This window comes from Zonotrichia leucophrys, chromosome 3 (assembly GCF_028769735.1).
Source record: "Zonotrichia leucophrys gambelii isolate GWCS_2022_RI chromosome 3, RI_Zleu_2.0, whole genome shotgun sequence".
NCBI classification, from domain to species: Eukaryota; Metazoa; Chordata; class Aves; order Passeriformes; family Passerellidae; genus Zonotrichia; species Zonotrichia leucophrys.
Genome location: NC_088172.1, coordinates 56,758,520 through 56,776,575, shown reverse-complemented (window position 1 = coordinate 56,776,575; position 18,056 = coordinate 56,758,520). Strand labels below are relative to the sequence as shown.

Genomic DNA, 18,056 nt, shown 5'->3' with positions numbered 1-18,056 from the left:
CACTGATAGATACAGGCAAGGTAAGAAATGAGCCTGGTACCTAGCAACCAAGTGATTTACTCAGATTTGCTGCTAGAATTTCCAGAATTCTACATCAAACTCTGTAAAATACAGTAGGAGAGTGCTAAATGATTTGAGTGGAAAACAGAATATAAACAACATTAAATGAAACAGATCTTTGGAATGTTTATAATTTAACTGAAATCCATACATCATACTTACATTATTCTTCTGGAAAATAATTTCCTGAAATAAAAACAAAAAAAAAAAGAAAATGTTGATAGCACTAGGAAAGATATTTGATCAGTATGACTTTCTAATACTACTGTTTGCACACATAACAAGAAAAGATTGGTTTTCTTATGCTTGTCAAATCAACATAAATGAGGTATTGTCTCAGAAGAGACAAAGTTACTATGGAACCAAGTAGATACATACAACTTATGTATACATAAGAGCATACCTACTGTCTGCATGTTAATAGGCATATATACGCCTATATACATGTCCCTCCATTTATAGAATTTTTTCTAGAGGGATGATGTCCAGAAGTTGTCTATTAATAAACATCTATTCATATTTGAAAAGTCAAATATAGTAAGTAACATTTTGCTATCAGGAGAAGCAATCAAAAAGAATAGTAAAAGCAGCATTCATATGAGGTTTTAAAATATTCCAAAACTGCTTGAAATTCACTTGGCTCTAATAATCAGATGCAAAGAACATATCTTCACATTTTCAATGTGAATTTTCAGAGAATTAGAAGCACACCCAGATGGAAAAAGCTGATTCCTGCACACTAATCCAGGTGGTACAGCTCAAGTGTAAATCACTTCTGAACAATGATCATCTTGCTTCCAGCATGACTTGTCAGCAAGTTCTGATCCCAGGAATTGATAACCATAACAGATTCATCAGACAGCTTTTCCTGTGCCACTGGGACTGGTGAGCAGCTTCACCAGCACAACAGCATTAAAAACAAGCACAGTGTCAAACCAAGGTCCCTCCTACTTTCTGTGTTGTTTAAGTCAGGCTTTGATAAAACTGTTCTTCTCCCTGTAGAGAGGGCATGTTCCACATAGGACTGTTTCTAGCTTTCCAAGTGTGGGTCATAAAGGTCTGCTTAAATCCCCCAGCATGGACAGGGATATCTTCAACTAGATCAGGCTGATCAAAGTCCTGCCCAGCCTGGCCTGATCATGCAGAAGAAAATTTCACCAGCAAAAGTTTACTGCTTAGTGCCCTGATTAAATTGTGGGCTGCGGTTCTGTATTTCTTTCATTTTCAGTTTATTAATTCCCCTATTCATACAGGATTAAAACTGCACATGCTCTCCTGCATTGCTTCTACTCTTTACCTGCTGGCTGTGACAAACACAGGAAAAAACACTGCCTCAGAAGATGTCCCAGTATGCCCACAGCTACTATTTTTAGGCAGTTACTTACTAAATAGTATGGAAGAAGTCAAATTAGGTTTGACTAATTCCCTACAGGCTATCAACAGCAGAAATACAAGCCCAGTTCAAAACTAAGGGAAACCAAAGGGAATCTTTCAATCAGCAGAGTACTGGTGGCAACTGTGACATCCAAGTCCCCCTGCACAGAACTGGGCTTCCACTGAAGCCAGTAGGAACCCAGCACGTTACCCATTCACAAAGCCCAGCTCCTAAACTAGAAAAAAGTTCTTCCAAGTGCCCAAGAAAGCCTGATGCCTCACCCCAAGTGATCTCTCCGTGGGAGTTGGGTATTTGGCTCTTTGCCCAGGACAATGAAATTCTGCTCTGCTTATACTGTAGATCATTGTACTTACACAACTGGATTAAATTCCCAGATACATCTTTTATCATTAGCATTATTTTTAGGGGTTTTATCTGTACACTCTTTGTGTTGCAAGAAGAAAGGAAATAATTGGATTGCAGGCGGTCCAGTTAGCTGAGAGAATTTAGAGGGGAGAGCAGGGGGAACAAACTGAGTTACTAAGCATTTCCTCCAAAATATAGGGCCAGTCTGAAAAAAATAGGACAGACTCAAAACCAAATAGCCTGCACTTGCCAGAAGCAGTGGAAGCAAACCCTTCCTGAGTGGTGCTGGTGCCCAGACTGCAGTCTGACTCACCAAGCTGCTCATTCTAAATTCTTCTTCTCAGCAAAGCTTGGAAGGGAAGTGCAAGAGCATAAAACACCTCCTGAGTAAAGCCAATGCATCTGAGAGAGGGGAAGTAATTGAAAAGACTGCCATCCAAGTTGTCTGTCCTTTCCCATCATGGAAGTTGCTAAACTTTTAGGATAGTTGCAGTAGGATGCAAGTACCAACTTCTTGGCTAACAAAATCCACAGCCCCGTAGATTATCTTAAAACACTCTTTTGCCTTAAACCAAAGTACTATAACTGTGCACTGAGGCATGAGTTTTGTTTTTACTGACTCTGTTACACTGCTGCTAATCCCCAGCACAGCAGTCCTGCAGGTACCTGATGCAAACAGCTGTAACTCAGCAAGATTTAGCAGGGGGTATCAGGAGGCCTCATAAGGTTTAGCAGAAAACTGCTAATTTAGACAGAATCTAAAGCCTAAGGATTATTTTACTGCCTACACACTACCACTCTCACAGGATTGTTATTACTGTAACAGTTTACCACAAACACCAGTAATTCCCTTGAATGACAAAGTCTTGCATTTAGTTTCACATCTCAAATTTGGCAAACCTCTGTTTCCATAAACAGCCATTTAACAGCTAGGTATTTAACTGACTGCAATCAGGCAATCTAAATCTTTCTTTTTAGAAAACTAAACTGAGTTTCACAGCATTGCATTGTAGACATCTTTGCCAGGCCTCAAAACATTTTTCTGCTATTCTGTTCTGAACCACATGTGTATTTCTTACAGAAAGAACTTATTTCAAGGGTTAGACTAGCTGCAACTTCCCCTCCAAACCCCTTTTTCCACCCAGAGCTACCTTCAGTGACTGCAGAGACTCTGCATTTGTGTCACAGTAGAGGATAATGTTGTTGGCCATGCTGAAGCTCTCCCTGACTCCCAGATGGTAGAACAGGGAAGGTTGACGGAAGGCATCACTCATCTCTACCACAGCAATATCTGCAGAAATAAATAAAAAAAAATATTGTCAATACCACACATTTCTGACAGTAAATACATCTAGGTCAGTTTCTTCATACAATTTATTTTGGTAAGAAGGCCTGGCTTTAAGTAGGAAATAAGAGATCTAGAGGGATTTCCCCATTTTAGCTATTATGCTTGAATTTTGAACACAGTCAGCAGGATGTGGTTGAGTTTTTTTCTATTTCACTATTACTCCGCTATTTTTTCTTTAAATGAGACCTTAAAATGGCAAAAATGGATAAACCACTAATCAAGAAAAGGAAAAAAAAAATTAATTGCTGTCTTCAAGAATAAAATTTGCTTGGTAAATCTATACATGGTGAATGATAACCTTAGCAAAAAATAAAAGAAAAAATTACATTAGATGTACTTTTTGCAAGTTGCAATAAAAATTCATGTAATCTATAACATACTGTATAGATTCTGTACTAGAACTTGGAAGAAAATGAACTGAAAGGTAACATTCCAATATAAATTACCATTCAGATCTATTTTGATTCATACAGAGAAATGATAGAATGAGAAAAAGGTACAGATGCAGAGAAGCAAAGAGGGAGTGAATACATAAAGCCAAAGAAACCCCTTATAAGTAAAAACTTTACTGCAGAGAATTCTATTCATAACAAAGTTTACCTGTGTGAATAATGCATGCAAGCACATACATGAATGCTTAGAGAACCAGGAATGTAGTCCACAATTTCTCTCAAACCATGTGTTTCTCTTGACAAGATTTGCACCAATGCCAAAGTATAGCAAGAGGCAATTAACTATTTCTGCTGACTCTTTGTAACATTCCTGTTATACCAGGCAGCCTATTTCCACGGCAAAAGTCTTGTGGAATCAAGAGAGCAAAGCAAGAAAACTGACTCATCTTCACCTCTTCTACAAACACCTTTCTGTCTTTTCACCCAATTAAGTTTTTTCTGAGATTAAAAAAAAAAAAAAACCAAAACAGAAACCTAAGCCCAAACCAGAGAAATAAGCTTCTGTTAAAGAGTGGAAAAAGAAAAGCAGCCTGGTTTCCAGCATCTCTCTATGCTTTGCCATTCCTTTGGAAGCTTTCATGACTGAAAAGACAGATAGCAAGGCAAGCTCTGTAGGGAAAAAGCCTATGCCCTCCAGCTTCTCTACTCTACTCAATCCAATCAGAGATTCTACCTCTAACCACGGCTTCTCACCTCACCTATTTACTTAGATCATCAAAACTGAAATGAAGATATTTAATAAAAGATAAGCCTTGTAGTCACACTCTGAACTGGGGAAGCTGTGTCTCTCCAACTTGTTGAAAAGGAATACCTTTGAGACATCTAGTCTCCAGTAATGTGTTTCTGTAACTGGCCTACAGGCTTATAAATTAATAAAAGCCTGAAGGAAGGATAGATACATACAGGGGAAAGAGTGAACATTTGCCTATACGAGCCTTGGCTCTTCAAGAAACAAAATTAAAAGAAAGGAGAGTAATATGGTATAAAAAAGATATTTTTTCACACTTAAAAATCTAATATTAAACTATGTTTTCTAAAAGATTTATAACTTATGTTCTAAGTATCTCCCTCTGTCCAATTCCACATAAATATTTGCAGTATGGATGCCATCAAATTTTATTGAAGCAAAAAAGGCAGTGCACTACTAAGACTACACATATACTCACTTTCATTAATTTTAGGAAGCTGAAGCATCACAAAAGCCAAACAAGAATGACAATACCTCTGCTACATTTTGGGCGAGATTACAGTCTGTTTATTTTCTTCCGAAACTTGCCATGACACAAGTTATATTTTTAACCTCTCTTACTCACACAGAAGTCTAATCTTGAGCAACTCCAAATCTATGGTACATATCTGTTAGTGCCAAGCAGGAGGAAAACTTGCGCAACGTGCCATGACTTAATTCTGCAATCTTGCAAGATAATGTGCTCTCACTAGAGTTGCAAAACTAAGATTAAAAGAAAAATACTACTTTAGATGGAGCCTGATCAAAGCTAACCTACAAAAAACACTTGAGAAATCCGAAGTTAAAATGGCAAGTTCCTAAGATCATGAAGAAGGAAGGAGAAACTCAAAAAAAAAAGTGTGTATATATATATTACTGTCAAGCTGGCCAAATACATTGATCAGAGTCTGACACAGGACCACACTGTAGGAAACATTCTTGGGTCCTGTACCATCCTGACCATAGTAATAATAAAATAAAATAAATTAAAATTAAATTAAATTTAATACCCAAACCATACAAAAACCTTGAGTTACTTACCCAGATAAGGGAAGAACCATGAGTAAAGAAATATCTGTATGACTGACACTGAGTTACAAGCATCACAAAAGAGTTTATGCCAGTATTTTTTATGTAACTAAAGAAGAAAAGATATGTCAAGACTTCTGTGAAATCCTTCTGGATAATCTCACTTGATAGACAAAGCAGTGTCTTCCTTAGAATAGGTCCATCTTTTGTCAAGTTTTCCAGCTCATTCTAGCAGTTATGTATTTACAATGTAGAAGTCACTCATGACAAAGAGATCAGATTTCTCCAAGTTCAGGTTAGTCCTCAGGGCTGGTATTGCAATTTCCAAGGGGAACAACCCAAATCTTACCTGCAATTCCAGCAACTCAGAAAAGCTATATGCACTTTTGAGACCAGATGTCTATCCAAATTAAAAAAACCATATATCCTAAATCAGCTCTTCTGACCTATTTCTGACTATCTTCTTTCACAATATCAGGGGAGAAACTTCTCTGAGCGGAGGAGAGATCAATGTACTTGACAGAAGTCAAATACTATGTAACTGATTTGGGAGGGGAAAAAAAAAAAGATAAAAAACCCACCACAGAAACACAAGTGGTATTGGTTTCTATACCTGAAATGTACCATCAAGTGCACCACAAAACAGCCAAACACTATATTCAGTTACATAAAATATGATTAGAAGTTTAGCAAAGATGAGCAAGACTGATGGTTTTCAAGACAAATCTAATTAAAAGTATACATACATATATCAATATTCTCATTAGTTACAAAGAGCCAGGATTTAGCTAAGCCCAAAAGAACTGTTTGGCCATCAATACATAAACTGCCATGATCTTCTTTACCAGGTTCTCACTCTGATTTCCCCCAGATGAAATCAACTGAACATTCTGATGGCATAGAGGATAAGTTTTCTATTCACTGGAGAACACAATTTCATAAGTGGCAAAATGGTATTTCAACAAAGGTGGAGGAATCAGCTCCACAGTTATACTCGAACTACCCCCTTACCAAAACATCTGTGGTTTGAGTTTCAAGACAAGTAAAAGCCTGATCAAGCACAGGAATCAGAGTCGAGCTCTCTCAACACCTAGGACCTCAGAATGAAGCACTCTGAAGACCAGGAATGTCAGCTCACTGACATCAATTCACTTTAAATGTTGCAGCAAACAAAGTCTGTTCAGGCTCCAGCAGACTACTGAGTAGGGTGGGTGTGGAAGCACACTGCATAAAACAGGAGAAAAGACAAAAAAGTGCAAGAACTGCAAGTTTTGCAACCTCACTGGCTGCAAGAATGTGAAATTTAATTTTGTGCCCAAGACCAAAGTAGGGGATAAAATTTACTCTATCTCATGAAAGTCAATCTGGTGACAGATCACTGATACTAAAGAAAACAGGTATAGAACAGTCCTTACCTTTTCTAGTAATTTTTGACATTACAGCTAGAAAGTCTTACAATAGGTTTTACAGTAAATTATCGTCTCCTGATAGTTTATGAACAATAAAGTCTAATTACAACCTTCTCTCCCATCTCCTTAACAGCTGGCATGCCTAAATAGATAAGACAAGTGCATCACAAACATAAGACTAGAGCTTCATTCACTCTGGCTAGGCACCAAAACCAGCATACACCCAGCAGCAGGCAGTTCAGTGTCCATGTCCTAAATCACCCCGAGCTCTGTCTGCCTGCTGACAGCAGCCAAACTGCCTCTAATGAGGCTGCCTGTGTACACATTAGCTGAGTAACCACACACTGAGCTGCAGACACGCCAGCTCCTGCGCAATCACAGCCTAGCCTGTTATTAGGCTAACTAACATCTACACCAACAACAGCTTGAAACATGCTATCATGCATCCAAGAGAACAAAGTATCACTGCAGTAGTAACGCTTTCTATTACCCTGGGAAATCAGATTCATGAGTTGGAATTGGAGGCAACCTACTTAACCTCTTTCACCGGACAAGAACCACAGCAGTACACATCTCTGTGAAGTTTGGCATAGCTTAAAACTATCTTACCATCATTCCTAACTGTGATGTGAATCCACTTCGTTCACTTTAAGCTATCTGTGCAAAGACTGAGAACCTTACACATAAAATCTCTGCTAATTAACTTGTCTTAAGAAATGGTAAAAACTCAAGAGTATACACATTAAGATGGCGAAAAAAGGGAAAGTGTCCATTAGTGGATACAGAGCCCTTTGCTCTTGGCTATTAGCCATGCCTTTAGTCACCAAGACAGTGATAAATGAAATGCAGTGGTTAAAGTTCATCTCCTACTCATTGTTTTAAATGTAACAGGGCAAAGAAGAATGTTTAAATAAGTGCTCTGAGATATCTCACACGTACACCCTACTTTTTGATACTACCCACTTGCCACAGTGCTGCCCGGAGAAGCAGTGAATACAAACAAAGCAGCTATACAACTAATGAATGTTTATGTTTGCTATTATCTTCTGATTAATTGGTACTAAACACATGACCATTACCTTACATTCACTGCCCCACAATTAATCAGGGGACAAAGAAAGATGATAACGGCAACTTCTGAGACCAGGATTTTGTGTTCTTTTCCACTTGAGGGCTAAAAGAGTAAGATATCATTCTGACAGAGATACAGAAGAAAAGAAAGGAGGACAAAATTTATTTCAGAGCAAGTGTGAATACCAAACTTATTTCACACTGCAGTAGTAGCTCTCCATTCAGCCTTAGAATGATGATATGGTGACACTTACTATTGGGCAAACTTTCAGAAATAAGCAAGGAATATCCTTATCTACTTCAACTTCTATATGACTCTCTGTGCTTGGCATAGATATTTTCCTGTTTACCAGAGACTGCCTGCACAAGGTAGGAAACCTGCTTTGGCAATCCCAACACGTCAGTACAGATTGGTATTTCTGGTTCAGCCGTGGAAACCACAGTGCCACTGACTTGTCAACAGCACTGGAAACAGACATTTCCTGTCAAGAGTGTCTCATATGGCTCCAAGACCGGAAACAATCGATGGGAGCCACTGAGGTGAGAATACCCAAACACAGGTGAATGGCCAACCTCCCAGGAAATCAGTCCAGCCAAGCCAGTCTGTTGGGAGAGGCTAACAAAAAACCCCAAAAAATAAACAAACAAACAAAAAAACCCCCACCACTTTGTAAAGGTGTGTGAGGCTTGAATATGGGAAAGGAAAAGCAGGTGATGATGGCATAGGCAAGTTAAGTATGCCATATACTAGAGGAAAAGGATGGTATTTGTAGAGGTTTGAACTTATGCACAAAGTAGGCTTAAGAGCATCAAGACAAAAACAAGTGATGGACATGAGCTAGTTCTTATCTAGTGAAATGCATTATGACTTAGGAATCTTATCTTACTGTATCAAGAAGTAATCTTGTCTCGAGTAGTCTCATTTTTATGCAATGGAAGCAGAGATCCACCATCAATGAAGTACAGATCAGAGCCTGTCCTGCAATCTATCCAAAAGGGAGTTTATGAGCACAAATTTCCAGAAAATACAACAAAAATCCAGCTGTCTAGTGGGTGGTCCCTTTCCAGATGCTGCATAACACATAGCATAACATAAAGTTGAGCTAGAAATAATTAGAGCACTTAGCACTTGCCCAAAAAGCACCAAGTTACCTTTGGATACAACAGTACCATTTTGCCCTCACGCTGCTATTAAGAGCCCACTGTTCCTTGAATAGCTAAACTGAGTTGAGCTGCTCTTGAATTTCAAAGTGCACTCCTACACCTAGACTTATAAGCAAAAAGGTACGATTTCACTTCAGATAAACTCAATAAACAGCTTTTACTGATGGGGGTGGTTCTGACTCTCCTCCACATTTGTATCAGATTTAGTGTGGTCAATACCCAGTGAGACAGCTCAGTCTCTCTGTTTGCTTGGAGGGGTGGGGTGAGTGTGCAGGATCAGCTGACTCCTGGATCAGTTAGATGATCTCACTTTCCACCCACACAATCACTAGGTGCTATATAAAGAAGGCACCAGACATCACAACATCTGCAAGGATGCAACTGAATACCTACTTAGTCCTGCTTGAGAGTCACATATTGTTCCAGGGGGTAGGTAAATTTTAATCTTCCATACAGACATGGATGCAACATCCACTCATTTAAGAATCCCATATATAACATCACATGAAGAAGAGTTCCTTAAGGAACAACACAGAAAATAAATTAAAAAAACATATACACAGTCTACGTCATAACATTAGGCATCTATATCCATACTGACAGACTCTAAATTGAGTATGTGACTCAGTTTAGGTCTCTAGGAATCTGCTCATTACTAAAAAAAAAAAAAACAAACAAAACCAACAAACTAGCTACTCATGTAAAAGCAATCTTTCCTCCTTTTAAATAATTAATAATTGTTGATTTCTTTCTAGTTAAGGTAAGAGAGAAGAACTACTTAAGGACGGACAATGTGCAAGAGCAAATATAAGATGTCCCTGTATAAATTTAAACTGCAAATCACAAGCAAGTTCATAATCTACAAACCCAAATGTCCTGGAGAACCACCCACGTTTAACTGATTGGCAGTGATCTGCTGTCACACGGGAGCATTACAAAACTTGCACCCTGTCCCAATACATCGAGGTGCTCCTTAGTAACACTTGTGCAAATTGATTCCTGCCAACTTTTGTAGCTAACTGCCTCAGATCATTCTCACAAAATCAAATGTAATACTTCACCAAGTAGAACCAACCAAGCAAGGAGGTGAGAAAAACAAGTTACTTTTCTTGTTGCAGCAACAGTATTCAAGACCAAGATCCTCCAAGTGAAACTCTGACCTTTTTGTCTGCACTATGCTTCAAAGATGTGAAGGGAAAAGAACCGCTTGCTTCTGTAATCAAAAACTGATGAGAGATAAGCTGAAGGCAATTACCAAAATAAAACAGCAGAAGCTGGAAACGAACTGGTAACAAAAAGAAAGTTATAACAGCTGTTAGAAAAGAAATGAGACAGAAGGATAGAGATGACAAACAATAAAGGGTTGTGTAGGAATTAACACATCAAACTACACATCAAAACCTAAATTACTGTGTCAATGATCTGAAGACAACTGAAACAATATAGAAAGGCTTTCTGATAAAGAAAAAGAAAACAGAAGAAAGCTTGAGTTTCAAAAAATACACTCTCTCCTGGCCCAAAACAGGATTATAATGTTATCACATGATTCCAACCCCCAACAATTCAGAAAAACCACTCTCAGCTTAATGCATGTGGGAGGAACTCAGGATCAGGCAAGAATAAAAGATGACAAGCAGACAAAGAGCCATTTATTCAAAAATAACCTCAGTATGTTCAGATTCACTGCATCTGTATCAACCCTAGTGAAACAGGCCCCCTAGTACCAATAACACCAAATCCTAAAGACTACCTTAACTCTGAACTTTGCATCAGAAAAAATACTCAGATCACAATGGGGTAACTACTGAAGCTCAGCTGAAGGCTGGAGCACATTACAGAGCTAGAGTAAGGATCTGTGCCAAATGCTATTTAAGCAATCCACAAACACAACAGCAGAAGCAGTCAATGAAAACAAGGCAGACCATAGCAAACCAGTACTTCTACACTGAGAAGTTTTGTTCAGAAGATCTTCATCATTGCAATTTTTTTCAAAAAACCAAATCCTCTTGGCCTGGATCTTAAGCAGGCAAAGAGATAGGGAGATAATAGAGAGATAGAGAGAGAGGATGTGATGGTATTTGTGTGATTATTTTGGTTTATGTTCCCATGTCAGGGGTCTCAGAGAAGCAAGATGAAAGAGTGATTATTTTTTCTCTGGAGAAGTGATTGAGCCTACCCAAGAAAAAAGAACTTGCAAGAGCACAGGTGTGCCAACAGAAAAGTTCAGAGATGAAGGGAAGGTCCTATGAAAACCAAACAGCCAGGTCTCATGGGTGGTAGAAAGTTTTCCAAAAGTCTGTGTGAAATGTAGAGTTTGCTCCAGCTCAAAAGTTGCAGAGAACGTTAAAGCCAAGGAAAGAAACAACAATCCTCAAGGACAGGACGGGCAGGAGAAAAACCTGATCAAAAGTTCTTTTTATTTCTGTCTTTCCTGTTCTGTTTATTTCTGACTTAATGACTTCAAGTTTTCTCCACCTAAGAAGTCTTCCCGTTTGGGTTCTTTCCCCCTAAAATCTAACTATTTTCACTTATAACACAGTTATGTAGTTGGTTTCTTTGCTCAGCTCACTGTGACAAAAATGTCTAGGCAGATTCACCTCCAAGCTTCAAAAACTAAGTCTGGATTTCATTGCAGCATCTGGAGGGATCAGGTCAAAACTCTGTTTAACTCAGTATTTCTTCTCTGCCAGAAGCCAGCAGGCAATGTGGCAGAGATGGTAAGAACAGTGCAAGTAAAGACTGAGCTTTTTAAAATAATCCACACACATTTAGAGTAAAATGTTGAGCTACCTAGAAAGCTGAATATCAACGAGTAATTTAGTGCTTAGTATTATGTGCACAATTAGAGCTGCTTTTCTTCATGTATGATACTTTGCATCTACTATCACTGAACTTTAGCTGTCCTTTAGTTGTTCATTTCCCTGGTACCATAAAACCTTCTGCAATTCTTTACTGCCTATTCTCTAAAGTTTTGACAAGCCTGCACCAGAAAGACATTTTCAGATCAGCTGTGAAACTTCTGAAAAATCCAATTCAAAACAAGAAGGTACAGAACAATCCTTTTAACAGCCTGTTTTTCTACAGGCAACCTTGCTTCATTTCAAGCCTTATCTTCTGTTCCTTTCCTTTAAGAATCCACTTAAGGGTTATAAGGATGTCATCTCCAGATATTTTGTCCCTTTAAGAGTATTTAGTAAAGTATGCCATCAAAAGCTTTTTGACAATTCAATATACTGTCTTAAATGGATTACCCTTAAGTACAGGCTCATCAGAAGAGTGCAATTTCCTTCTACAAAAAACCCATTTCCACTCCTCCCTGCTGCCAGATTTTACCCATTATGTGCTCTTCATTTATATTTGTAACCCATTTGCCCCAATGTAATACCAATATAATCTCCCACTACAATGCTGCCAACATCAAATAAAGTCAGAAGTCATGCACCAAAAAAATAGTAGTCCTCAGCAAGTATTACTCAAACTCTTTTGGAAACTGCCTTACCAAGGCTCACCTGCCTTTTTACACATTTTTAACTTGCTTACTCATCCAAACAAAAATTCTCCTTCCAAAGGGCATCAATACATGTCTTCATCTTCTTAGCAATGCCACCTGATGTAGATTACTTTAAAATTTCTGTTAATTTGTGTGTTAAACAGCACACATTCTCTGGAAGGAATTTTTCTTAGGATGTCTTTATGTCATCTGAAAGCTCTTCCTTTTTGTAGCTAATCCTGTCAATTTCTTGTTGAGAAGCTTGCTCATTTTTACATAGATTCTAGTAGAAATGTGGCCTGCATCAAAAGGAGCTAAATGTCTAAGACAGACTGTAGACCCTTCTCAAGAAGGCAAGAGCCACATCCATTAAGCTACTGAAAAGACTCTGCAAGTGTTTCTAATACAAAGATGCACAAATATTTCTTATAACATTATATTCAAGTAATGAGAGTTAATGTTTTCCAATCCAGTGATACAAAAAATGGTTTAAATTTAAAAGATTCATGATCAGCAAGTAAAGACTGAAAAATAAATACAAGCACATCAAGGTTATGAGGAACAGCATCTAGAATGTCTGTAAAAAAAAGGAATCTTCCTAAACCTCTGAAAATTTGGAAGTAGAATTTTTCTAAGAGATGTAAACAAACACATTTGTTAAATATCTTTATTTAGTCATGGAAATACTTCAATTCTAACCTCTCCCCCCCCCCATTTTTCATAAATAATACAGCACTTCTTGAGAATTTTAGACCCCAAATTTCATAATAATCAAAAAATATGCCCACCACTCCTGGTTCTCATCACCCCCTCCACAAAAATCTCTACCTTGCAGAGATTGGACACTGTTGTGTCCAATGTTTTTGACAAAACTAACTGCCTGAAGGATTTGGAATTTCACATGCCATATTTTCTGATAAGAAACACCACTATCTCTTGAATAGTTCACAAATCCTGGCAAAAAGGAAAAGAAAAAACAACTGCAGAACCATATGGCACGTTCTAAAACATCTGGAAATTCAACAGACTGAAGAGTTTCCAAGTCATTTCACGTGTACACAATATATCACAGGTCTTAGCAAACCCATCCCTCAGGAATGTTAGTCCTTTTGAAGACTATTTAACTATGTCCTTGTATGGAAAATTGATTCTTTTAGCTTCTTATGAAGCTGCTTACAGATAAGAATTAGAAAGTCAAAAATCAACAATTAGTGATTACTCCTTAATAAATCTTTCCTTTCCATTCCTGATTTTAGATTACACCACCTTTCACTTAGGATCTTTTCAGAAGAAAAATAATCTAGTCAGTCTCCACTGCATGGAAACAATTCCATGAATGATTCTGATAATCTGGTTTTTTCCTTGTCTGTGTATTCCACCAAGACCCAAATTCAGTTTTTCAAATGTGATGATGCACGTGGTGAAGATACAGCACATCACATTTATACAGCAAACATCTCTTATAGTTTTTCCTTTCTCTTTCTTTCTTTCTTTCTTGCTTTCCTTGTGACTGCTGACAAGTTTATTTATTACTGCTATGAGGAATTTAGTTGTTTTGTGTCTCTGACTATTCATTTGATTTCAAAATTGGTCTAGTGACTACACTGACCAATATTTCCCAAAATAAACCTGTATGAGCATTAGTTTATCAATTGTTTCCTTGCTCACAGATTTCTGGGTAGCAATGCATGTTTCTTCCCTTTGAGCACAGCAATGAATTTATCATTGCTAGCACATGAATTTATTATTATTTATTGTCTATTTGCAATGTCCTAAATATTTGTTGTTTAAATTCAAAATTCTACATATTTTCCTACTCATCTGCACCTTACAAGGTCTATTTATGTTCTATTTCAAAGAAATCCTTGAAAAAAACAAAGATATATCAGTATCTACTTCCATACCCCATATACCTTATCTATTTCCAGACCCTCCTTTAAAAAACAAAACAAAACAAATAAAGAAACTACCACCACTTTCTTTCAACAAAGCAAGCTGAAGAATTACAGTTAAGCTGCTTTTCCCACGTAACACTACTACTAAGGCTTCTCAAGTCAAACATGATTTGAAAGCAGGTAGGACAACCTTCACAGGGCTTGGTCAGACCTCAGTGATCTGTAAGTCACAAGTCACATTTGCACGCAGCCTCCCTCGCAATTTAGCAGGAAAAAACCCACACACAGCACTCAACCACACAAATCAATTTACTTCAGTCAACACAGGTGAAGTACAGCGTAAACAAAACACACCTGATTAAACCTAGCTTGAAAGATCATCTGGGCTCCACCAAAAACACTGCAGAAAAAGTATCAACTTCACACAGAAAATAAAGTCTTAAAGATGAGAGTATTGTTTGCAGAATTCAGAAATTTAAAAAAGCAACCCTCCATCAAGCTAGACACATGTCACTAACACAGCACATGGCACGATAATTTTCTTCTATTGCAACAATTCACAAAAGACAGAGCTGGAATCAATGTCCTGCTTTGCAAAGCACTCCACAGATTTGGGTAATCTTGTCCTGTAACACAAAAGCCTCAAATGCTTATGAAAATGTAAAGGACCCTGTTAGAAGGTAACAAGGACGAGGAGTTTATCTCCAGCAGAAAGAAGCAAAGTTGCAGCCTTGTCTACAGTTGCAGACATACAAGTTACAAGATTACAGTATTGTTGCTAAATAGAAGAAAGTGCAGGAGGGCTGTCCTTTGGAAAACTTCATCTCTCACCAGTTCCCGAGGACAGCAATTACACAAGTCTAGGATGAAAGTTCACAGACACAGAATCACCCAGCCTGCTTTATTTAGCTTAAGCTCATCTCCCTTTTGCACAGACCAAGCTTGAAATTAATTTCATAATTTGAGCTGTGACTTTTTGCTTTAGCTTACTGGAACACAGATCACAGAACTATCCCTCGCCTTTCAAGACTGTCAGAGTAACAGTGAAAGTACCAATAAAGAAAGGGCAGACAAGGTGATAAACTATTCTTATTAAGGAGGCCAAAACTTCCCACATTAGTTTTCTACCAAAATAATCACACGTGTGCACAAGTAGTAACTTGGTATTTTAGTTACTGGAAAAATCACACTCAAAATTCCTGAGAAGCAACTACTAATTTGCAAATTAATACAGCAAATATGACTGCTCACACCACCACCATCTGCCTCTAAGGCAGCACAGACTGCCCAGCCTCACGAGTAACAGCACTATTGCATCCCCCAACAGAAAACGGATATGACTCATCTGAGTTAAATTCTTTAACGCTTGACATGATTGCTGCTAATTGTTGCAAAACGAGATTAAACAGATTTGATAAGAGTTTGGCTTTGTCAATGGTAACTCCAGGTGGCCTGTGATAGCTATGACTCCGTTCTCATTAAATTCAGTTTTACAGCAAAAAGAACAGCCTTGGATTATTGTGGCTTGTCACTCTATTAATACAAGATGCTCAAACATTACTTCCAAAGGCAGCCCATCTCTGCATATGATTCAAGTACCAAAACCAACTTTTATATGGCTATGGCACTAATTTAGAATTACTGCAGTACAATTTAATATCCAACCACTGTGTAAGAGTGTTTTAAATCTCAGATTTTATGTTAACTATCATGGAGGTTCTTGTCTTCTTAACAGAAATGAGTAATATCTAAATCACCAGTGATCACAACAGCAGTGCATCTCATCAAGCCAGCAGCTCGCAAACTCAGGAAAGCTGAGTTCTTCTCCTCACCTTTAGCTACGGTCTACTGCCAAACCTCAGGCAAGCCATTTACTCTCCATCCTTTTGGTTTCATTCTCCTTAAAATGATGAGATGGCTATCTGTTCCCTCCATAAAGTGCTTTAGCCCCCATGGATGAAATCCTTTAGTACATTACCCACGAAGGGGAACGGCCAGCACCAGAGCTGGCAGAAGCAAGATAAATGACTTCAAGATAAAGCACAGTATATATTGTATCAGCAGCAGAAGCAGCAAAGAGGTTTTAAGTGTCTTGCATTGCATCTTATTTTTGAGTAAGAACAAGGACTACAAAATAGAAACACAAGCAAACATTCTACTTGAGAAAATAGTCTACAAACGAATCCATTACCTATATTTTTTAAATCACAGTAGACATCAAAACCTTATGCTAGCTAGCCCACAACTGAATCAAGGAAACGATACTAGAAGAACTTTATGAATTCATCAATCCCAAGTGCCTAAATCGGTGGAGCAAGAGAAAGTTTGATGACTGGCATAGGTTCATTGAGCCAAAGTGTCAAGAACTATCATTTGCATAAGAAACGGGTGATTTGCTTAATCTAATCTAATCTAATCTAATCTATTTCTTTCTGTACTCCATGTACAGGTAAAAATGTTTTCATTCCAAGTGACTGCTGGAATTCAGTTAGTATACCAAGTGTTCTAGTACCAATTAACTAAAACAACTCAGTATACATAATCTCACTGCAATATTCAACACAGTCTTTAGCCTCCATTCAACCTGCAGTGCTGAAATGGTAAAGATAACAGTAATTTCTGCTAAAAAGAGAATTCTTTTTTTTTCCTACAGCAATATTGATGTGAACAAGAAAGCTACACAGATATAAATCTGAATAACTTCCATTAAAACAGATATTCAGCTTTACACAAACTAAATAACCCACACAACTGGTAGGAAACCTAGCTCAGTTTGCATTTGTATCATATAAGCATTTAAATTCTCATGCTTCAGGCTCTTTATTTTCTATGGAACAGAAAAAGAAATATTTAGGATGAAGAAACACTTGAGACACTAAAGAAAAAAGGGTGACAACCAAGCCACCACCTACTCACACATTCATTTTTAGCAGAGTAACCACTATTTTACAGAGATATAGCCAAAAATACCTGGATATAAAGGCCAGCAAATTAAACCACAAACACTAGGAAACAAATTTGCCAGCATAGACTGAGTAATTTACAACAGCATAAGCCAAAAATTAAGCTCCTGAAATTTAATTTGTTTCTTTTGCAGTCAACTTTCTCCATTTGCCACACTGAAAGCTTTTCAATATAACTGCAGGGTAGTTACATTTAAGCAGAACTTAATAACTGAAAATATTATATCTTTTATAAAAAAAATAACTGAAATGTGCTCTCTGAGTTATCAGTTTTTGACTAAAAAATCAAATGTATTAAAATGGAAAGTGAATTTTTTACATCACATTCAGTCATGACATTTCGTACATTTCCTGCAGAAACAAACTGATGGTCTATGCTGGAAAAGATGCACAAATGTTATGCTTGCAATCTAGTTCTATATGGTGGATCTGAAAGATTCTTATTCAACCAACAGCAGGTATTAGCAGGTTATTTGCTGAGTGACCACTGAAGCCTGAGACTTGCAATAGCTGCACACTGCCCTTCATTCAGTTTAAGGGCCTCAAGAAAGACTGTGAATTTGGAAGCTACGATAGCTGCTGGAACTGTGCATTCACAAATGCAGTATCTTAAACCCATCTTCCTGAATAGATATGGCACTGCAACTGCACTTCCTCAGCTCTAAACCAAAGCTTCAAAGAAGCACACTTGTTACACCTAAACTAGG

General features: G+C 37.8%; 1 protein-coding gene across 1 annotated transcript in view; it reads right to left on the bottom strand.

The window, feature by feature from the left end:
- MAP3K5 (mitogen-activated protein kinase kinase kinase 5) overlaps window positions 1-18,056 on the bottom strand; it is a 97,973-nt gene that overhangs the window by 66,841 nt on the left and 13,076 nt on the right. The window contains exons 2-3 of the mRNA XM_064708342.1: window positions 2,953-3,092; window positions 223-246 (exon numbers count right to left, since the gene is read on the bottom strand). Of these exons, the coding sequence (XP_064564412.1) occupies window positions 223-246; window positions 2,953-3,092 (164 nt within the window). The remainder of the gene's footprint in view (window positions 1-222; window positions 247-2,952; window positions 3,093-18,056) is intronic.